This window comes from Anolis carolinensis, unplaced genomic scaffold (genome assembly GCF_035594765.1).
Source record: "Anolis carolinensis isolate JA03-04 unplaced genomic scaffold, rAnoCar3.1.pri scaffold_13, whole genome shotgun sequence".
NCBI lineage: Eukaryota > Metazoa > Chordata > Lepidosauria > Squamata > Dactyloidae > Anolis > Anolis carolinensis.
Genome location: NW_026943824.1, coordinates 4,246,967 through 4,267,799, shown reverse-complemented (window position 1 = coordinate 4,267,799; position 20,833 = coordinate 4,246,967). Strand labels below are relative to the sequence as shown.

Genomic DNA, 20,833 nt, shown 5'->3' with positions numbered 1-20,833 from the left:
AAAGGCCACTTTGTGTTTGGGCATTGGATTAAGACCCTGGGAGTCCAGGATTCGAATCCAGAGTCAAGTCACATTCTCTTATCCTCAGAAAGAAGTAAGGGCAAACCTTCACAAGAAAACAAGGCTGGGACTTCTAAATAGGAATCTTTGCAAACTCTGGTCAAGCCATAATGTCACATTGAGATAAAAATATAATAAAAATACTTTATTTATATCCCGCCCCATCCCTCAGTACGAGACTCAGAGTGGCTAACAACATAAAAGGCAAATATTCAATGCCAACAAGTACATACACAGACATAACTTAAGAAATAGCATTTAAAACCCAACCATCTATATATATAAAAGGGTAATGAAATTTCAGCCTAGGATAAAACAACAAAACTACACATCCCAGAAACACTAAACTTGGCAGCACAACCCCTCATCCATGCCTCTACGTTCATACAACAAAAAGCTCCAGCTACTCCAGAAAACAGCCAGGCTTTGAGACTGCAAGGCTATTCACTGCTATTCCACCTGGCCAACAAAGGATTCCCATAAGCCACAGCAACGCGTGGCCGGGCAAAGCTAGTATTCTATAATAATCATAATAAATAGCCATGCCATTTCTCTCTGCAGAGAAATTAGAAGTTGTGCAATAGCAATTGACATGTGGAAGGATGGTTGCTTTGTTTTGTAATCTGTACATATATAATGTCATTGGGCATTGCATTTACGAGGGTTATCCAGAAAGTAGATTACGTTTTGGAATTAAAAATGAACAAAGTATAGGAGAAAACATTTACCATATGAAGTTAAAAGCCACACCCAAATACCACTTCTCAACATAGTCGCCATTCAAATCTAGGCACTTATCATAGCGATGAAGGAGCTTGGCAACTCCTTCCCCACAAAACTCTGCCGCTTGTGTCCTCAATGCAGCGTTTTGGCGACAATGCGTAGCTGCGGGAAGGGGTGACCGGCTGGTTGAGGATGCAAGCGGCAGAGTTTTGTGGGGAAGGAGTTGCCAAGCTCATTCATCGCTATGAAAAGTGCCTAGATTTGAATGGCAACGATGTTGAGAAGTGGTATTTGGGTCTGGCTTTCAAATGCATATGGTAAATGTTTTTTCCTATACTTTGTTCATTTTTAATTCCAAAACGTAACCTACTTTCTGGATAACGCTTGTAATTTCGTTGTACGATGTACATTATTCTATTCTGTGCAGAGGTAATTTCAACTAGTTCAGGATCCTAGACAAGGAGAAAGGCGAGATATATGTTAATTTCATAAGTATTAAATAAATATCCAGCTTCCATGCTTAAGTCGGAGTCAATGACAATATATGATATTCAGAATGGAGATTTTGCAAAGCCCTTTATTGCATTACAGGCGAATTGTGGCGTCAAAACTTGCACGGTCACAATTTTGCCCAGATGTTTTTGTGTCCCAGGATCTCATTTTTTTTTAAAAAAGGTCTAAAATAATATGAATACAATAAAAATAAAAATGTGCCTACAGGGCAAAGATAAGTCCAAGAGCAGAGGTTGGTTGAAAAGGGTGGAAGTCTTCCAGGGTGGAGGTTAGGGTCTCACCACACTCGGCATCGACTGATCACCTCTTGGAGCATTCGGACCCCTTCGATGCTTTTATCCTTCAAGGCCATGGCTAGCAGAACAGGCTTATTCCCGGCCTCTTGAGACACCGAGGACACAAGATGTTTGGCACAAATGTGGACCAGAGGCTGGAAGCAAACAGAGTAGACGTGAAAGGCAGATATCCTAACAGGTTTAAAATGCTGAAACCAAGGGGAAATCTCACATTTTTTATTTCTAGAAGGAATAAAATGCAATATTAGCATGCTTTATAGCAGGGGTGAACGAAGTAATGCCTCAGGGCCTTGTGGCTTAAGTAATCCTGAATTCAATGCAGCGACTCAAATCCATTCGTTCTTTCATAGTCTTGTTTAGACCAAGTTTAGACCTGGTGGCACAGTGTGTTAAAGCGCTGAGCTGCTGAACTTGCGGACCGGAAGGTGCCAAGGTTCAAATCCCGGGAGCGGAGTGAGCACCTGCTGTTAGCCCCAGCTCCTGCCAACCTAGCAGTTCGAAAACATGCCAATGTGAGTAGATCAATAGGTACCGCTCCGGCGGGAAGGTAATGGCATTCCATGCAGTCATGCCAGTGGCCACATGACCTTGGAGGTGTCTACGGACAACGCCGGCTCTTCAGCTTAGAAATGGAGATGAGCACCAACCCCCACAGTCAGACATGACTGGACTTAACGTCAGGGGAAACTTTTACCTTTACTAATGGAATTTTAAGCTTCCTTTACATCAGTGGTTCCCAACTTTTGGCCCTCCAAGTGTTTTGGACTTCAGCTCCCAGAAATCCTAGCCAGTTAGGAACTGTGGGAGTTGAAGTCCAAAACAACTCCCAAGGCCCAAAGGTTGGGAACCACTGCTTTTTTGAATAAGAATTACACTGTGTAACACAATTTTTTGTTCCTGTGCTATAAATGTCATTTCCTAATTGGTTCTATCATAGAAACATGGAACAAAATTAATAAACTGCAGAAACTTTGTTTTTCCGGGAGGGACATCCTGCAGAACATTTTTCAATAGTTTTTATTATTATTTTATTATGACACAGCAAAGAAGATAGACATGCTGGATTTCGTATCACAAAATCACAAGTCGGACAATTCCCAAGTGTCTAGGACTGTGTGATGTATTTTCGGATGATGCGCACAGATCCCAGTTGGGTGGCCTTTTGCAGTTGGCAGATCGTGATTTTGTCAATGTCTATTGTTTCCAAATGCTGGCTGAGATCTTTTGGAACGGCACCCAATGTGCCGATCACCACCGGGACCACCTGTACTGGTTTCTGCCAGAGTCTTTGAAGTTCAATCTTGAGGTCCTGATTATTATTATTATTATTATTATTATTATTATTAACTTCATTTCTATCCCGCTCTTCTCACCCCGCAGGGGACTAAGAGCGATGTACAACATACATTTAGGCAAAAATTCAATGCCACATTATACAAAGCAAATAAAACAATCAATAGAACCAATCAACAGTTTTCCATTAATATCTCATCGAGTCTCAACCAATTCGACATAGTCTGTGGCAGCCACAAAAATGAAGTTTCTGGAGTAAAATAACTACAGTAGAGTCTCACTTATCCAACATAAATGGGCCGACAGAACGTTGGATAAGCGAATATGTTGGACAATAAGGAGGGATTAAGGAAAAGCCTATTAAACATCAAATTAGGTTATGATTTTACAAATTAAGCACCAAAACATGTTATGCAACAAATTTGACAGAAAAAGTAGTTCAATACGAAATAATGCTATGTAGTAATTACTATATTTACAAATTTAGCACCAAAATATCATGATTTATTGAAAACATCGAGTACAAAAATGCGTTGGATAATTCAGAACATTGGATAAGCAAGTGTTGGATAAGTGAGACTCTACTGTACTTTCAAAGTAAGGATTAAATAGGAAATAACACTTTCAAACACTTTCAAACACTTTCAAATTTGTTTTCAAATTTTGTTACATTGTGTTATATATCTCAGGGGAAAGGAAGGGCATTAGGATGTTAGAGATTCCTAAGTGGGGCAGGGGAACCACTGGGTTAAGTGAAACTTTAGGGGAGCGATACCTCATCTTTGCCGAGCAGGACTTTGGTGGTGAGCAGGGGCCGGCTGAGGTTGTCTGCCACTACGCTGGGCTCCACTGAGATGAGGGTCCCCATCTTCCCGTATTGGGTCACCACCACCAGGATCATGTTCCCAAAAGCCGTGCAGACCACCTGCGTCGGGACGCCTTGGACCACCTCCTCTGCCTGCTTCGACGCCAGGATGGAGTCGGACGCCATGGTCCTAGAATAGTTTTGTTAGAAATCAAAAGTCGTTTATAGGATAGTATAGCTCTGTTTATGCTCTGTACAGCTCTCTTTATAACAGTCTACTTCCAAGGAAACTCAAGCCTCAACTGACTTTCTACACTAGCTTCTGTACTCAAACAGACTCAAGCCTCAACTGTCATTCCTTAACCTCGGGCAAGTGACTCTCTCAAGGTGCTAGAAATCAAAAGTTGAGGAATGACAGTTGAGGCTTGAGTCTGTTTGAGTACAGAAGCTAGTGTAGAAAGTCAGTTGAGACCTGAGTTTCCTTGGAAGTAGACTGTTATAAAGAGAGCTGTACAGAGCATAAACAGAGCTATACTATACTATAAATGACTTTTGATTTCTAGCACCTCGAAAGACTGTCACTTGCCCGAGGTTGAGGAATGACAGTTGAGGCTTGAGTATGAGTACAGAAGCCAGTGTAGAAAGTCAGTTGAGGCTTGAGTTTTCATGGAAGTAGACTGTTATAAAGAGAGCTGTACAGAGCATAAACAGAGCTATACTATACTATAAACGACTTTTGAAGTTTACTGTGTAGATGCACCTCGAGAGAGTGTCACTTGCCCGAGGTTGAGGAATGACAATAATAACCCTAACAATGTTAGGAACTGTGGGAGTTGAAGTCCAAAATACCTGGAGGAAGGACCCAAGTTTGTCCTTACACCTTAAGAGGAAAGCAAAGACAGTGTCTCTCAAGCCTTGCTTTTCCAAGTTTTGGACTTCAACTCCCAGAGTTCCTAGCTGTTGACCAAGCTGGGCAGGGCTTCTGGGAGTTGAAGTCCAAGGTGAGGAGAAGCACTAAAGGCTGGGAAAGTGCCGCCTTGCAACAAAAGGGAAAAAGTCAAAAATAGGCAGACAAAGAGATTTGCAAAACAGCAAGCAAAGGCTGGTTGCAAATCCAGCCTGCAGCAGCAGCATCACTCTTCTTAAAGAGACAGGCGCCTTTTGAAAGCGAAAGGCAGCCCAATAGCCGGGGTTCCCGCCCCGCCCCTCCTCTCCCTTCCAGTCTGGCCTGGGCTTGCAATGCTTGCAATGCAAAGGGAACCCAGTTTCTTTGCAAGGAATCCAATGCAAAATCGGAACGTTAAAGAGGAGGAGACAGCCAGCTGGGATCCAGATTCACTACTCACCCTTCCAAGCTGTCTCCACTGTGCTTTCTGCACCGCCTTTGACCCTTTTTGGTGACGTTTCTTTTATGGAGGCGGAGCTCCAGTTTGGTGGCCTCTGAGCATGTGCAAAAAGCTTCGGGCGTCCATTTTGGAATCTTGGGAGTTGTAGTTGTAGTGTAGAAGGAGGCTCAAGACCTTGCAAAACTGCCTTGCCCGCCTTGTATCCTTTGATGGTTTGGTCCTGTCTAATTAAATTTGCCAAAGGTTCAATGGCCAATGCAAATAATGATGGGGAGAGTGGGCATCTTTGTTTGGTTCCCCTCTTAATATTAATTTGTCTCGAATTAACCCCATTTACATTGATGACTGCCTTATTTCCGCTGTATATCTCTTTTATTACATTACATATTTTTTTCACCATTCCACTAGCCTCACATATTTTACTCAAATATTTATGGTTTACTAGCTGTGCCCGGCCATGCGTTGCTGTGGCAAAGTGGTGGTGGTATTGGTTAAAAATTGTTGTGTAATTTTTATTAGACTTTATTTGCATTTTTTATTAATTTTATTGTAAGTTATATTTTTATTTATTATATTTTATTATTTTCTTGTATTATTTTTACTTATTTTCTGTTATTATAGTATTTTATTGTATTAATTTTTTAGTGTTTATTATTTTTTTTTATTGGGTTGCTTTATTGGGAGACCAAGTTGGAGGAGCTTAGCCTTCTAACTGGCAGCAATTGGATAAAAGCAATTATTCCTCTCTCTCTAATTAGGACTTTATTTTTCTTTTCTTTTTCTTGTATCAACCTAGAGGCGTGGATGATGGGTTGTGTTGTCAAATTTCGAGGTTGGGGGGCCTGTAGTTTTGTTGTTTTGTGGGTCGCCATGATGCCATCACTGTTTTATATATATAGATAGATTGAGTCAAATGCTTTATGAAAGTCAAGTTTAAGTATAAGCAGTTTAGATCTGTTAGCTGTGGCCACAATTTCCATGATTTCATCCATGAAAAGAAAAATAAATATTTGAATACTCAGTCAAGACAAGATTGGCATAGGAAATGGTCTTGTTTAATCGACAAAACGGAAGGAAAATATAGGTACAGAACTTTAAATCAGGCCTTCCAGAAAATTAAATCAATGTATTGATTCAAGTAACCCAGATGGGGGTAGGAGAGGGGTGGGATGGGGTTTTTTAAGGGGTAATTAATTAAGATATATGGTAAAGGGAATCACAATTGGAACCTGTATCCCAGCCATAAAGTTTGTAATCAGTTTTTATGTTATATTTTAGATGGCAAGGTTTGCAGAGTATCGTTTTGTTATCTGTGTGAAGAAATAATAAAAATTATTTTAAAAAAAAGACCTTGCAAAACTACACCTTCCGTGATCCCCTGCCATTGAGCAAGGGCAGTGAAAGCGGTGTCAAACTGCATTAGGTCTAAACCAGTGATTCCCAGCCTTTTTTTTAACCAGGGACCACTCTCCAACATTAGTCCCAAAAGGGTTACGAATCAGGTTTTCGTCAACTTTAGATTCAGTTTCGTTATTTGGAGTGCTGATTCAGAACATTGCCTTGGATAGACCACATCAGCTCTAGTTTCTGATACAGAACATATGCCATCCAGTTGTCGCCATCGGCTCGCCCATAGAATACCATATTTAATCATCTAGAGCTAATGTGGTCCAACCAATGCAATTTTCAAATCAGCACCTAAAAACAAAGATACCAAGAAAATTTTTTTTTTGTTTGGGCTGTGTTATTATCTGTGGATTTTGTTACTTTTCATGGCTTGATCTGAAAACGATAAACCAAAAGAGCAGCATGAAGAGCATGACTAAGCAGCACATGGAATCGTAGAAGTACTGCCATTCTCTTGCTCTTTAGATTGATCTAGTGACAACCACGAGAAAATGCTTTCTGCTTTAGGAGAGAGACTGGACTGGATCTATGGCAGAAAACGGCAAACAGAATTTTACAGTTTCTAGAAGTTCTGTTACCTTCTAGATTACAAGTTCCACTTTTTTTTGTAAACAAAACAAGGGGAGGGGGCTGAGGTTGAAAAAAATACAAAAAGCGGAGTGCGAGACCCAAGAAACTGGACCTAATGGCTTTAATAATAATAACAACAACAACAGCAACAACAACAACAACTTTGAGGGATTAAAAAAGTTTTACAAAGGCCTGCTTTTCTATTACAACTGATGTGTGGCTAATAATAGTAGTAATAATAATAATAATAATGATGATGATGATGATGATGATGATGATAATAATAAAGGCAGTCAAGAACCAACATGGCGGGAAGTCAAGAGTAGACAACTGCTTCAAATGCAAAAGACAAAGAGTGAATACCGTAAAAACACAATCCAGGGCAGAAGAGAAAACTGGTGAAAGAAGGCTCTCCATGGATAGTTCCTAGGAAAAACCGAGAGCCAAATTGACAAAGAAAAAAAACATGGCTGTGGCTCACAAATGGGACTTTGAAAAAGGAGACGGAGGGCCTGATCCTGGCAGCCCAAGAACAAGCCATTAGAACCAATGCCATCAAAGCCAAAATTGAAAAGTTGACGACAGATCCCAAATATAGACTCTGCAAGGAAGCAGATGAAACAATAGATCCCATCCTCACCTGCTGCAAGAAGATTGCACAGACAGACTCCAAGCAGAGGCATAACACCGTTGCTCTAATGATTCATTGGAACTTGTGCCACAAAGACCATCTGCCTGTGACCAAGAACTGGTGGGATCAGAAGCCGGAAAAAGTTACAGAGAATGAACATGTCAAGCTACTCTGGGATTTATGCACCCGCTGTGCCATTGATTGTGTAAATATAAAACCATCTCCTTCTACTCCATTAGAGGGCAGCAGAGATCCACAGGAAAACTATATGATTTTTCATATCTCTTTTTTCTCTCTCCTTAAAGGAATGGTAGAGAAAAATTGATTTCTTATCACCCCTTTTCCTGATGCCAGGGAACGTGGCAAACAAGCACCACTTTTTCCTAGCTTCCTTTCCATCTCCAAGAGATTTACCTGCCCAGTATAGATAGTGGCCGTAACCGTGAATAAACAAACAGCTCCTTTTTGAACTCAGCAACCACAAAAATAGATCTCTTTAGCCATAAAGGACCAAAGACCATCATCCTTTGAGGATCTTTTATTGTCCAGCCCAGAAAAGGGCCGGCCTCCGGTAGTTTGCGTCATTGCTGACCTTCAGGACGTGTGGAAGACAAATGGAAGGAGTACTTTTTGCTTCTCCAGAAAAGCGAGATGCCTTTTGCATGTTTGGATTTGGGTAGCGAAAAAGGAGATGCAGCATGAGAAGTGGAGGAACACATCCAAACTTTCCCCAAACTTCTCTAGACATTGCTTTGCCTCCTGACACATCTTTCAGCATCATCCACGTCCGAGCCCTTGGCAAGGGCAGAGCAAATCCAGCTATAAATCAAAATGGAAATAATAACTCGATTTCGAGGGCCGACAAAAGCAAACCTGTAAGCAATCCAGCACAGTGCGTGGAAGCAATAAGCTGTAAACTAATAAACTGACCGGAGGGTTTGATGGAACAATTCCCCCACAAGCACTGGTTTTTAATGGCCACTTGGGAGCCTGAAGCGCATGGTTTTTCTTCTGGCGGAGGAAATATTTCTGCCTCGCAAGAGAGTCCCAAGGGCCCGCTTCTTGCAAAGCCACCGCCTGTATTGATCAATTTGAACAGCCTCCGCCTTCCCTTCAAGTTCATCCAACTTCCAAGATGTTATTGGGCTTTTTCAATGTGCTGCAAGTTGCACCACATTTCCAAAACATCCCCAATATGGACAGGACTAGAAGCCAAATTTAGCAAGAAAAAAAAGGTCACCTAAGTCCAACACTGTTGATGAGGATCCGTGTTTAATGTTGTTGTTGTTCATGGCCGGAATCACTGGGTTGCAGTGAGTTTTCCATACTGTATGGCTGTGTTCCAGAAGCATTCTCTCCTGACGTTTCACCCACATCTATGGCAGGCACCCTTAGAGGTTGTGAGGTCTGTTGGAAAACTATGCCAGTGGGGTTCATATATCTGTGGAAGGTCCAAGAAGTGTGAGGGCAGGAGGAAGCCAGACTTTGAAGCTGCAAGGCCATTCAGTGCTAATCAAGGTGGCCAGTTGCACCATTCACAGGAAAAGCAATGCCGGAGGACCTAGGAGAAAGGAGAAAGGAGAGTTCCCAAATGCAACCTAGAGATCTCTGTAAACCTTTCTTTGCAGAGATCTCTAAATTAGGTTTGGAAATTCTTATAAAGCAAGCTTTAACCACAGTTCTGTCACGTGCTGGGCCTGTAACTATTATCTTCTGTATAGGACGTATACTTTATGCCCAACGGGAAGCCAGGGCGCCTCAAAGAGAGGGTCTGGATTTTCCTGAAAAGGATAGTCCTTTGAGTCTCTAATGAGATAACAAAGTCTTTATTATTGAACAAATAATAAATCTTCAAGGAGTCAAATAACACTTCAAGGTTTCCTTAATAAACTGTTGGCTTTTCAATCTTGTACTCAGGCTACGGGCAATTGGCTTGGGATAACTATATTTTCTCTATAAGAAGAAAACCCCCTTATAACCTCTCCCAGGCTGTCTATCATATGGGCCTAGCTGATGTGGGACCCACTACCGATTCCAAATGTGTCTGGGTATCGAGTGGACCTACCAACCAAGGCTTGCAGATGTTTCAGATGGGGTTCCTTGAATCTGTGATGCTGTTCTCTCTCCGAGGTTTCTTTGGAAACTTTAGGGCTGTTTCCCTCAGGAGCTGTGAGGCTGAGAGGCTGTAAGCTCTCAGCCAGAGCTTTTGGGACCTTTTCCCCTCGAATTTCTGTTTCTGTTTTCTCGGATGTTCTATCTCCCCGGGTGTTATTGAGATATGAAGCTTTTCTACGGGACGAGCTGGTCTATGTCCTATAGCTTAGCTTCCTAAGTGAGACTTGACTTAAAAATGGCTCCTTCCCTCCCAGAACCAAACTTAATGATGATTGACAGGCGGCCTGTCTATGACTGCAAACATTAGCAGCAAGAAAATAAAGTTGGAGCTTCTGGTACAGCTGTACCAGCACAACCACAAAGGCTGTTAGTAGTTCAATGGAGCAAGCGGGTACAAGTGAGGGCAAGGGGCGGCAAGGCTTGGCGGGCCACACCAATGGAATCTGTGAGCTGCACATGTTGTGCAAGCCTGTTTAGACATAACACAGAAGGATCTAGCTTGGCTGGGAAGCTTTCTAAGGGTGTATCTAGAATTAGTACAATCTGAAAGCACCGGGAGCTGCAGTTTGGTGAGGCTGTGGAGCTTGTAAAACTGCAACTCCCCATACAACAGGCATCCTCAGAGGTTGTGAGGTGCAATAATTGGCTTGCAGACAAAGGCAGAAATAGGAGGAGAAGGAAGAGAAGAAGGAAGAAGAGGAGGAGCCAAAAGAGAAGGAAGGAGGGGAGGAGGATGACGAGGAGGAACAAGAAGCAGAAGAGGAAACAGAAGAGGCAAACAACTCCAACCAGTTCCAAACTACAGGTTTCTCGGATCTCTTGTAAAGAGAATCTGCAAGGCAAGACCAGTTGCATCTCCAGCAGCCTGGATGACAGCTGAGTCATATTCCAGATGCTTGGAACAGTTTGTTTCCTTATTAAGGCTCATTGTGCCCTGTCAATGACGAGACCCAAACCTAGAGAAGAAGACTGTGCATCCCGGAACATCATGACTCACAAAGCAACGAACAATGTGCTTTTAAAAAATCGTTCCTTCTGGATTTCCTCAGTGCAGAAGACGACGTTTTGTTTTTCCGGCTGGCTTCTGAACACGTCTTGGTATCTGTGCCCCATTTGAACTCCGACAGGTTTCAAGGAGGCGGCTTTGCTCATAAGCGAATGTTGGATAAGTGAGACTCTACTGTATATATATACACACATTATTTAACCTATTGATGCCTCGATTAATGTAATTTTATTGGGATCTATTTTTATTTTGAAATTTATCAGTAGCTGCTTCATTTCCCACCCTCGGCTTATACTCGGGTCAATAAGTTATCCCAGTTTTTTGTGGTAAAATTAGGTGCCTCGGCTTATATTCGGGTCGGCTTGTACTCGAGTAAATATGGTAACTCCATTGAAGTCCTTTCCAGCCTGTGACTAGCAGCCAAACTCCTGGACTTCGCTTCACCAGAGTCTAGTTAAATGAAGTCTCCTCTCCTTCCAGGCCTTTTGCTAATCTTGTTTGGAGCTGGAGATAATTTGCCGAGTTCCCTCGCTCCGTCAGAGGTTAATTCAATTGGGCCGGGGTTATTTATTCATGCCCGGATTTGCTAAGTGTCACCACAGATATGAGAGGTTCCTGTTACAAGTTATATGAGACGGCTTCATTAGCCTGACGCGGACTTCATATCCACCGCCCCCGCCTTTCCAAGCATCACCTTTCTGCTTCTGCCGCGCTCTACTCTGTCGGTGCCTTCGTGCTGCTTGCCAGCTTAGGACAACCCCATGAATGTACATAAGGTTAGTTTGGCAAGGCATCTGCACTCTTTGGCAAGGCCTAGTGAAACTACAACTCCCAGGATCCCACATCAGTTACAATGGTATCAAGCTGCATTCATTCTACGCTTTTTTAATGTCACAAGCAACTTGAGAGACTACAAGTCGCTTTTGGTGTGAGAGAATTGGCTGTCTACAAGGACGTTGCCCATGGGATGCCCGGATATTTTACCATCCTGTGGGAGGCTTCTCTCATGTCCCTTCTTGGGAAGCTGGAGCTGACAGATGGGAGCTCACCCCACTCTCCGGATTCGAACTGCCAACCTTGTGGTCAGCAATCCTCCCGGCACAAGACATACAGTGTAGTTGCACCTTAAATCAGGATCCAGTAAACCAAGTAGCAAGACACAGTCAATTTACTCAGAGAATCATTGAAATCAAGGATATTCAAGCCCTACATTGGTTCTGCTCTAAGTATAACTAGATTTTATGTATGTATTTATTTATTTGTGACATTTATATCCCACCCTTCTCACCCCGAAGGGGACTCAGGGCGGTTTACAAGTATATATACATAGTAAAGGTAAAGGTTTCCCCTGACATTAAGTCCAGTCGTGTCTGACTCTGGGGGTTGGTGCTCATCTCCATTTCTAAGCCGAAGAGCCGGCGTTGTTCTTAGACACCTCCAAGGTCATGTGGCCGGCATGACTGCATGGAGTGCCGTTACCTTCCCACCAGAGTGGTACCTATTGATCTACTCACATTGGCATGTTTTCGGACTGCTAGGTTGGCAGAAGCTGGAGCTAACAGTGGGTGCTCCCGGGGATTGAACCTGGGACCTTTCGGTCTCCAGCTCAGTGCTTTAATGCACTTCGCCACCGGTGCCCCTTTACAAGTATATATACATACAATATATTATATTATACGACTATATTGTAATATTATTAGTAATATTGCATGTAATGTAAATATACAATTATAATAGTGAATTATAATTATTATTACATAGATATGGATCCACCCCTGAACTGTTTCCATGCTACACTGCTGTATCACTCTGATCTCACTGCTAGGCGTCCTGGGATTTGTAGTTTGCCAAGAGACTTTTCAATTCACCACTAAAGTAAAGGTAAAGGTTTTCCCCTGACATTATGTCTAGTCGTGTCCGACTCTGGGGGTTGGTGCTCATCTCCATTTCTAAGCCGAAGAGCCGGCATTGTCCGTAGACACCTCCAAGGTCATGTGCCCAGCATGACTGCATGGAACGCCGTTACCTTCCCGCCGGAGCAGTACCTATTGATCTACTCACATTTGCATGTTTTCGGATTGGTAGGTTGGCAGAAGCTGGAGCTAACAGCGGGCGCACACTCCGCTCCCAGGATTTGAACCTGGGACCTTGCGGTCTGGTAGTTGAGCAGCTCAGTGCTTTAACACACTTCGCCACCGGGGTTCCATATACACATACAATATATTATATTATACGACTATATTGCAATATTATTAGTAATATTGCATGTAATATAAATATACAATTATAATAGTGAATTATAGTTATTATTACATAGATATGGATCCACCCCTGAACCATTTCCATGCTACACTACTGTATCACTCTGATCTCACTGCTAGGCGCCCTGGGATTTGTAGTTTGCCAAGAAACTTTTCAATTCACCACTAAAGTAAAGGTAAAGGTTTTCCCCTGAATTTATGTCTAGTCGTGTCCGACTCTGGGGGTTGGTGCTCATCTCCATTTCTAAGCCAAAGAGCCGGCGTTGTCCGTAGACACCTCCAAGGTCATGTGGCCACTGGCATGACTGCATGGAGCGCTGTTACCTTCCCACCGGAGCGGTACCTATTGATTTACTCACATTTGCATGTTTTTAAACTGCTAGGTTGGCAGAAGCTGGGGCTAACAGTGGGAGCTCACTGCGCTCCACGGATTCGAACCGCTGACGTTTTGGTCAGCAAGTTCAGCAGCTCAGCGGTTTAAACCGCTGCACCAACGGGGTCTGCTAGAGAACGCATTATCCAACTTAAAATAAAATAAGTAATGTATCAGACTAGATCTCCCTAGCAGGGAGTTTAAGTTCTTCCCCATGCTACAGATTCTAAGATTCATAGGTCAGAACTATGGAAGTACAGTAGAGTCTCACTTATCCAACATCGCTTATCCAACGTTCTGGATTATCCAACGCATTTTTGTAGTCAATGTTTTCAATATATCGTGATATTTTGATGCTAAATTCGTAAATACAGTAATTACAACATAACATTACTGCGTATTGAACTACTTTTTCCGTCAAATTTGCTGTATAACATGATGTTTTGATGCTTAATTTGTAAAATTATAACCTAATTTGATGTTTAATAGGCTTTTCCTCAATCCCTCCTTATTATCCAAGATATCCGCTTATCCAAGCTTCTGCCGGCCCGTTTAGCTTGGATAAGTGAGACTCTACTGTACTATCAAAGTGATATAATTGTGTCGTGTGGTTCAGAATCATCACCTGGTTCTACAGGGAAGCAAATTGAAAGTTGTTCCAGGTGGAATTGTCGTTGAAAGCGTACCGCCGTTCTGCATCTTGATCGCTGCTTCCCTCCCCAAAATGCCTCCCTTTTTGTCTTTATGAATCCAAACCACATCCTGGGTTTATTGGCTGGGTTCGATGGCACCGCCGAGCATTATCACAGACCCCGGGTGGTGCTACCTTGCCATGCGTCCCGGTGATTAATGACGGCATCCATCATTGTATCTGTTCCTGCCTGCCATTTTTCAATTAAATTGTAAACCGGGGCGGAGGATCAGTCATTAACTTTTCAAGGCATGAGGGATGGTGCCTTGCACATCTTGGTCGCCTTCGAGGGAAAAGAACACACACACACACATACACACACAGAACAACATTGCGATGGTTGTGCATTAAGAAATATGCTTCCTTCCAAAGGTATCCTAGATACCCATGCATCTTTGCCTTTCTAATACATGAGCTGGGCCACCGGTTTGCAAACAATAGGAAAGGAACAGATCTGCTTTTTACTGCCTTTGTGGCAGTTGTGTAACATCAAACAAGTTGTTGTTTTTTAATACTTTTTATTAAAATTTCTTTTATAATAGCTGTGCCTGGCCACGCGTTGCTGTGGCGAAGTATGGTGGTATGGGAAATAAAGTATTGAGGAATTGGTGGTAGTTAAGGTAAAGGGTCCCCTGGACTGAGTGGGTTGCTAGGAGACCAAGTGAGTGGAGCTTAGCCTTCTAATTTGGCAGCAATTAGATAAAAACAATTATTCCTCTCCCTCTAATTAGGACTTTATTTTTCTTTTCTTTTTGTTGTATCAACCTAGAGGCATGGATGAGGGGTTGTGCTGTCAGTTTTCGAGATTGTGGGGTGTTTACTTTTGTTGTTTTGTCCGCTGCCGTGATGCCATCACTCTTTTATATATATAGATAATAATACAATAGTAATAAAGAGGAAAAAAGAAAAGAAAAGAAGAAAGGAAAAAAGAGAGAAAAAGAAGGGTTAATATATAGATATGAAAAAAGGGACATAAATAGAGCAGATTTAATACTGCAAGTTAGAGTATCTATTTTACTATGTGTATTACCTACACTAAACTGTGCTTATTCTGGAAAAAAATTAATTAAAATTTGTATTATTATTGTTATAATTAATTGCAGTAAATAGAAGAATATATATATATATATATATATAGTAGGCGAAAAGGAAATGGAGATATAAACATAGGTTAAAATTATAAAAAATTTTATAATCCAGGTTTCTTCATCAGGTATATCTTGATTTTTCCATAACTTAGCATAACACAGTCTTCCGGCTGTGGTCAGTAAGAATAACATTTTGTCTGTATTTTTTTCCCATCTTTATTTCATCAGACAAGTTGTTAATGACAAAAAAATACGTCACATAGTGCATTTTATGTTTTGAACTTTTATAGTATTTGCTTATCTTTTTGACATAGAAAGAAGATAGCTCTATACTCAGAGAGACCTGACTATTTCTGTGGCCTTTACATGTCACATCTCTTTTTATGTTTTGAACCTTTATATTATTTGCTTATCTTTTTCACATAGAAAGAAGATAGCTCTATACTCAGAGAGGCCTGACTATTTCTGTGGCCTTTACATGTCACATCTCTTTTTATGTTTTGAACCTTTATAGTGTTTGCTTATCTCTTCGACAGTTAATAAGATAGTTTGTTAAGCACCAATCTGTTCAGTACCCATATATCTTCCTTTTCAGCCTGTCTAGGCCACTTCCTAGCTAAGTATTTATGGAACTGGAAAATGCCGCTTCCCTCCCTTTGCCCCAACCCTCCAACAAGTCCAGACTTTAAACAGAGCTTGGAAAGATTATTTTTAATTCATATTAGACCTCCTCGACGTCCCACAGGTCATGTCTATGCCGCCTGTGGGATTCTGCGACTTCAAAGAAGCAAGTCAGCCTTTCGAGTTCTCCTTTCAAGCAAGCCTTTTGCCTTGCTAACATTCACAGCCAACATGGAAATGCTCTTTCTGACCTTGAACACCTACATCTTACCGGCAAAGCATCCAGCTCCTGTCTGTGGCATTCATTAATGGAGTTGTCTCCTTTTCGGGTAGGTTGCTGATTCTTTGTGAAAGGTGCTGTCAGGCTCCTTTGTCGGCACCGTTCACCTTGCATCATAAACGTCCCTCCTTTGCGGAAATGGGCCGTGAAAGTTTTCCTTCTCATTGCCTCTCTGGAAGGAATCAATTACCGGGTGTGAAAAACAGGGGTGACATCAAGAAAAACAGCATCAACACATAGATGCTCCATTGCGGATCCTCAGGAGAGAGGGAGGGAAATTTGTTCTCGGCGGCCCAAGAAGGTAGGGCCAGGCCTCTGATCTGAAGTTACAAGACAACAGATTTTGATCAAACATCAGAGGGAAACACTCGGTTGCTGTGAGTTTTCCAGGCTGCATGGCCATGTTGGTTCAATTCGTTTCTCCAGGACCGGAGACAGAGGGTGGAGTGGTCAGGCCAAAGCTCTGAGAGCTCCTGCCTCTGCTGTGGAGTTCCCCAGGGTGCTATCCTTTCGCCCCTGTTATTTAACATCTACGTCCAACCACTTGCTGGACTAGAGCTTTGGCCTAGAGTGCTACCAGTATGCAGATGATACCCAGCTACTCTTGCGTCTCGAACCTGGGACAACCACGATTCCTGAGAACTTTAAGCTGTGTTTGGAAGCAGCGATGAGTTGGCTGCGAGCGAGTAGACTAAAAGTGAATCCCGCGAAAACTGAGATACTCTGGCCTGGCCAGCCACCAGAGTTAACCCAGTCACTTCCATGGGGAAGTTCTGGTTCCGTCTGCTACTGATAAAAGCCTTGGGGTTGTGTTGGACTCATCGCTAACGATGGAGGCCCAGATCACTGCCATAAGTAAGCAGGCATTTTTTCATCTTCGCCAGGCAAGGAAATTGGCATCCTACCTTTCAACAGAAGCATTGGCAACGGTAATCCATGCAACAGTCATCACTAGGTTGGATTATTGTAATGCCTTATATGCCAGCCTTCCGAAGACAAAAACCCAGAAGATCCGAATGGCCAGGCTGCTAGCGGGATCATCTATAAGATCCCATATTACACCGATTCTGAAACAACTGCATTGGCTACCAATAGAACATTGGATCTCTTACAAGATACTGATCCTGACATTTAAAGCTCGAAATGGCCAAGGACCATTATATCTTAGGGACCGCCTCATTCCTTTTTTCCATCAGTGGTCACCTCAATCCTCCCAGGAAAACCTCCTATATGTACCAGGCCCTAGGGAGGTACACCTGGAAGCTACAAGGCACAGAGCCTTTTTGACCGATGCTCCAATTCTGTGGAACTCATTGCCTCCATATCTTAGAGCAATGTCGGAGTTGCGACCTTTTGGAAAAGTGCTCAAGACTTGGCTGTTTGGTTGTGCATTTAAGTAAATCAAATCTAATTTGCCAAATAGTCACTGCTGAATGTTTTTATGTTGAATGTTTTTATGTTGAATGTTTTTATGATGAATGTTTTTTATACTGTGGAATGATATTTTAAATTGTAAGTCGCTCGGAGCACTCTGGTGGAGAGTGACTAATTAAGAAATAAAGTGAAGTGAAGTGAAGTGAATGTTCCAGAAGCGTTCTCTTCTGACGTTTCACCCACATCTATGGCAGTCATCCTTAGTGGTTGTGAGGTCTGTTGGAAACCAGGCAAGTGGGGTTTATATATTTGCGGAATAATGCCACAACAGGTTTCTATCGATAGAATCAAAAGCTGCTGCTAAGTCGACAAAAGCAACAAATAGATGTTTGGTAGGTCCAGCAATGACTTTTTGGGCTAAAAAATACAAGGTCAAACACTGGTCAATTGTACTTTGTCCTTTTCTGAAACCAGCCTTCTCAGGATAAATAATAATAATACAGTAGAGTCTCACTTATCCAAGCTAAACAGGCCAGCAGAAGCTTGGATAAGCGAATATCTTGGATAATAAGGAGGGATTAAGGAAAAGCCTATTAAACATCAAATTAGGTTATGATTTTACAAATTAAGCACCAAAACATCATGTTATACAACAAATTTGACAGAAAAAGTAGTTCAATACGCAGTAATGTTATGTTGTAATTACTGTATTTATGACTTTAGCACCAAAATATCACGATATATTGAAAACATTGACTACAAAAATGGCTTAGATTATCCAGAGGCTTGGATAAGCGAGGCTTGGATAAGTGAGACTCTACTGTAGTAGTAATAATAATAATAATAATAATAATAATAATAATAATAATAATAACAACAATTTTATTTTTATATCCCGCCCCATCTCCCCGAAGGGACTCGGTGCGGCTTACATGGGGCCTTGCCCGATACAACAATGTAATAACAATAACAAAACAATAACACAATTATCCCAACAATAAAAACATCAGCATCAATAAAACAGTCATTAAAATCAACATGCAGCATAAAATGATAAAAACGGGAGACTAATTCATAGATCTTGGCCAAAGTGCAGAATATTCCGAAATGGGGAGAGGTAGTTTCACAGCTAAAATGGACAATAAAGTGCAATGTAATAATGGCAACGCATCAACAATGGAGCTATTTTAGAATGGGCAGATAAATCAAACCCACAACAATTAAACATCAAAGGCCTTTTGGAAGAGCCAGGTTTTTAGGTTATCATATTCTCAGTCCTCTAATTTGTTTAACAGATGTCTACTATATAACTTTGAGACAATATCTAAGAGGCTAATAGGGCGATAGTTGTTGGGATCTTGTTTATCACCTTTCTTGTAAATGGGGACAACTATGCTCTGTTTCCAGCCCTCTGGGATTATGCCTGTGTTATTGATTTGTGAAAACACTTTGGCTAATATTGGAGCCCACCACTCTGGAAAGTTCTTAAATATTTAATTATTAATTAAATAAATATTCTAATCTCACTTACCCAAATTGGGTTGAGAAGATTGCTTTCCAAGCTCGGTACTTATTGTTCTGAAGTAAAGCTGAATATCAACTATAATAAAACAAAAGTAACGGTGTTTGGAAGAATAATGTCCAGGGTGAGAGAAAGAACTCTGTCTGTTGGAGGCAAGTGTGAATGTTGCAGTTGGTCACCTTGATTAGCATTGAATGGCCTTTCAGCTCCAAAGCCTGGCTGCTTCCTGCCTGGGGGAATCCTTTGTTGGAATGTGATTAGCAATGCCATGCTAAAGACAGTAAATAAAGAACAACACAAGAAAAAAAAACCCTGGAGAATTCCAATCATGAAACGATCAGGGTGTTAGCTCTTGAAAGCTATAGGACTCAATACAGTCTCACACAGGCAGTTCCGTCGAAACGCTTTATTGAAGACCTACTGTTGCACCCCAAGGCAGCTTGAGCACTGGAAACCAAACAGAGACCAATAATCATATAATATCTTTATTAAAACAATAATACATTCAGAAAAGAATAAGTGGAAAGGATGAGTGAGCAATAGTCCTTTAAGGAATGGTATAAATTAGTCCAAAGAGTTGAAGAGATATATCCAATATTATTGTCCAAAGTCCAGAAACCAAAACACGCTCAAAACTGTTGAAAAGTTCTTGAGTGGGGAAAACAACAAGAAAACAGGAGTGAATAACAAGGTCCAAAGTCACTAGGAAGTCTTGAATTTCAAGGCAGGCAGAAGACGAAGCTGAAAGCAAACTGGATTCAGGAACAAGGCAAGGATGTGAATTTACTCTGGATTAAATCGGGAGTCGCGGCTCGGCTTGGCCGCCAGGAACAGGAGACTCGACTTGGTGAAATCAGGGAACTGGAAACGGTGAAGTCGCTACATTGACACCACACATTGTTCATAGTGCAAGACACTTTTATAGAAGTTAGATCTAATAACATAGAAGGGAAACCAACTCCCCAAAGGTTCCCAAGGCATTCTGCTATCCAGTATCCCCTCTAGATGCCAATTGTTGACTCCTTCGAAACTGCTGTGTCTGAGATCTCTGTTGCTGCAAAAACTCCCTTCTGTTAAAGGATACATTCCCTGGGGAGCTTAGAACATCTGGATCTTCCACGGGAGTAATGTTATCAGTATCTCTCCCAATTAAGGACGCCTCGGAGCTATCCACAGCTGGGGTCTGTAATTGGAAAGAACTCAGAGGAGAACTGGGTGAAAAGTCAGAATAAACTTCATCCTGGTCAAAGTTCATTTCTGAACCAGGTTCAGAACCCAAAGGTGGCTGGGATATAACACCTTCTTTGCAAGATGAAAACAAAGCTAGAACTGACGTATTCTCGCCAAACCCCGAGTATATCCACCTCCTACCTTTCCTCGTCCCCACATTCACACGTAGCTGTTATATAGTCCTTTCCCAGGCTTGAGAAACCAGAGCTGGCCATAAAATCCACCCCTGGCCAGATGGCTCTTATCATTTAGATTATCTCCCACCCCGCATTGCTCTGGCAGGATGTGGAGAGTACAGTTGTTATGAATGCTTGGCTTTCACATCCTGACACGGGGCCAGCTAACATGGCCATTACAACGTATAAGCACTGAGCAAGAACTCGGAGATACACAACGAAGAACTATTTCAAAGGATGTCAGAGGCAGGATGGGCCTCTGTTGGGACTGTGTCTTCTTCCATGGCAGAAAGGGGTTGGACTGGATGGCCCTTGGGGGTCTTCTGTGAACGTCAGGCCTTCATTTGGATGACAGCCTTGATACAGGATGCAGAAGCAAAGCCCTTCATTAAATCCTTCTGTGGCACTTTGCACGCTTTTTGCTCATTGAAGAGCTATTTAGTATGAGTGGC

General features: G+C 42.0%; 2 protein-coding genes across 2 annotated transcripts in view; one reads left to right on the top strand and one right to left on the bottom strand.

Annotated features, from left to right (window-relative positions):
• The window catches only part of elfn1 (extracellular leucine rich repeat and fibronectin type III domain containing 1), a 364,525-nt gene that overhangs the window by 31,544 nt on the left and 312,148 nt on the right, over window positions 1–20,833 (top strand). The window lies entirely within an intron of this gene.
• Window positions 1,341–5,137, bottom strand: psmg3 (proteasome assembly chaperone 3). Its single transcript, XM_003225819.4, has 3 exons — window positions 5,037–5,137; window positions 3,661–3,880; window positions 1,341–1,726 (listed from the first exon to the last, which is right to left on the bottom strand). The coding sequence occupies exons 2-3, from the start codon at window positions 3,874–3,876 to the stop codon at window positions 1,574–1,576; spliced, it is 369 nt and encodes a 122-aa protein (XP_003225867.1). The 5' UTR covers window positions 3,877–3,880; window positions 5,037–5,137; the 3' UTR covers window positions 1,341–1,573.